At 44.9% G+C, this 2,570-nt stretch overlaps 1 protein-coding gene across 1 annotated transcript in view; it reads left to right on the top strand.

Moving 5' to 3' along the window:
* LOC134467106 (uncharacterized) overlaps window positions 1-2,341 on the top strand; it is a 15,433-nt gene extending 13,092 nt beyond the window's left edge. Inside the window, exons 8-10 of the mRNA XM_063221026.1 lie at window positions 285-461; window positions 1,308-2,011; window positions 2,109-2,341. Coding sequence (XP_063077096.1) covers window positions 285-461; window positions 1,308-2,011; window positions 2,109-2,341 — 1,114 coding nt within the window. The remainder of the gene's footprint in view (window positions 1-284; window positions 462-1,307; window positions 2,012-2,108) is intronic.
* The last annotated feature ends 229 nt before the right edge of the window (window positions 2,342-2,570 follow it).

The following is a 2,570-nucleotide window of genomic DNA, read 5'->3' as shown; positions in this document are numbered from 1 at the left end:
GTGTGTGTGTGTGTGTGTGTGTGTGTGCGCGTACGCGTGTGTGAGAGAGAGAGAGCATGTGCATGCATTTATAACTTAATGGATGTGTAATTGCCTCTTAGAGCAAGTGTGCGTGTGTGTGTGTGTGTGTGTGTGTGTGTGTGTGTGTGTGTGTGTGTGTGTGTGTGTGTGTGTGTGTGTGTGTGTGTGTGTGTGTGTGTGTGTGTGATGGAGATAAAATGTAGTGAAGAGTTTTAGTATCTCCTCTTTAAACTGATTATCTGTGTGTATTTTCTTTGCTCTAGAGTGGGCATTGGTGGTTCACATCGTATCTTGAGAAGGGAGATTCCAGCAGCAGCAGCAGCAGCAGCAGCAGCAGCCTCCAGTAGCAGCTCCCACTCCTCAGATGCTGCAGAGCTGCACCTCACACACAACACCCAGCAGCATCCAGGAGCACAGCTGCTCTCTACTCACACTCCCACGTCAGTCTGCATCACACACACACACACACACACACACACACACACACACACACACACACACACACACACACACACACACACACACACACACACACAAATCTCGAAGCACAGAGCAGCCAAATAGTCAAAGAGTGAAAATGTGTCCAAATGGTGTGTACTGTACTACTGTCATGGGTCAATACTGTCCAGACTAGTGTGTTAAGTTACACCACTATATACAGACTGATGTGTAAAGTTACAGCACTATACACCGCATTCCACATTATTACGTAAATATTTTTTTTTTTTGCTGTTTCCCAAAATTATCAATGTAAATGACAGTCATAATTTTCAAGTCATCAGCCATTAGAGTACCATTTAAAAGTTTTTGAATGAACCTTCCAATGATAACGGTATTTTTTTTAAATGATAAAAAACTTAAAATGCTCTGTTCCAAATTATTACGCAAAACAGTTTTGTAGTGTTGTAATCCAAATGTCTTTCTTTGTTTCCAATTTACATCAAAACAGTTGGAATTTGGTACCTTCTAAATTACATTTCAATGTTCAATGTTGGTTATCAGCTGAAACTTATGATGACTCATTTATATTGATTATTTGGGGAAACAGTGAAAAATGTCATTTGCATAATAATGTGAAATGCGGTGTGAAGACTGGAATGTAAAGTAACACAGTGTAGTAGCAGCACTATGCAGACTGGTGTATACAGTGATAGTATAGGTTTGGGTACAGAATGTACTGTAGCTGTACTATACAGACTGTTTGGTTGTTGAGGTTTCAACTCAACTGTGTGTGTGTGTGTGTCTGTCTGTCTGTCTGTCTGTCTGTCTGTCTGTCTGTCTTAAAGGGAGGATGGCCCGCGTGATGACACACAGAGGGGCTGTGAATGCTGTGCTGCAGTTCCAGACACCAGCCACTGGGTCCTGGTGGAGCCTGAGGTCTCCACAGAGAAGAGCATCTCAACCTACAGCCTGAGCTCTGCTGCAGGGAGCTATGAGTGCTCAGAGTCCAGTCTACGCTGGTCGTGTGTTGGTCCAATCAAACTGCAGTATCACTTCATGGACTGGTACATTTTTACTGAAGAGCTGGCCCGTATGCAGTGCAGTCCAGCTGGTCCTCTGATAGACATCAAGCTCATATCAGGAGATCTGGAGGATATCCACCTGCCTCATTTCCTGTGTTTGGGAGGTAGCCAGTCTGCTCTGAAAGATGCTGTGAAGGTTCTGCATCAGCAGGATGGTGGAGTGTGTCTGGAGACGTGTGAGCTGAGTCGCTCCCATTCCAGGCTTTTGAACCCTTCCTTGTCCATTCTTGGTGTTCTTTTCAATTCATTGAAGTCTTCTCTATTTCCTGAGATTCACACAGATGTTCATGTGTACAGAAGCAGCATACCGCTCACCTTCCGCATCTACCTCATGCCTACGGATGCCCATTTGAAAAAACTAGTGGAGGAGCAGGAGAAATTGGAGGAGTTTGGAGGAATCCGACTTGGCATGCCCTCACCCGTAGAGTGTCTTCAGTTGAACCAGCTCTATGCTTTACAGACAGACTGTGACTCCAGAATCTTTCCGGTAAAGCTAAAACTCAGAATAGACAATACTGTCCCTAATTTTGCTGTGGTGCGCCCCAAACAGTCTGGTGACTTCAGGGTCATGCTCCTCAGCTCTGGAGACAGTCCTGAGGTTAAAAAGGAGGTTTGGCGTGCGGAAATCCTGGAGAGCGAATACTTGGCTCCTCATCAGGTCACTGCACATGCCTCCAGCCGAGGTCCTGTCTCCACCCTCCCCTGTGGAGCTGAGCCTGTTGAAACCCACACTGCTGTGGACCAGGCCATGGGCCGTCAAGACCTTCAGACACCTGAGTGCTCAAGCAGAGGCCTGAAGGTCAGTATGAGCCCAACAGATGTTTGGAGTTTATTGTCATTTTATATATTCCCTTTATTTGTAGGAGGCATTTAGAGGTGTAAAATAAGGTATGGGATTGGGATGAAGATGGGATTGTGAATATCAAGAGTAAAATCTGTTCCATAGTAACTATGAAACCCCCCTCAGCACCCTATCTAGATCTTATAAATACTAAATACTAACCATCTCATCAACTAAGTAGCATA

Source organism: Engraulis encrasicolus, chromosome 17 (assembly GCF_034702125.1).
Source record: "Engraulis encrasicolus isolate BLACKSEA-1 chromosome 17, IST_EnEncr_1.0, whole genome shotgun sequence".
In the NCBI taxonomy this organism is placed as follows: domain Eukaryota; kingdom Metazoa; phylum Chordata; class Actinopteri; order Clupeiformes; family Engraulidae; genus Engraulis; species Engraulis encrasicolus.
This window is presented reverse-complemented; position numbering and strand designations above follow the sequence as displayed.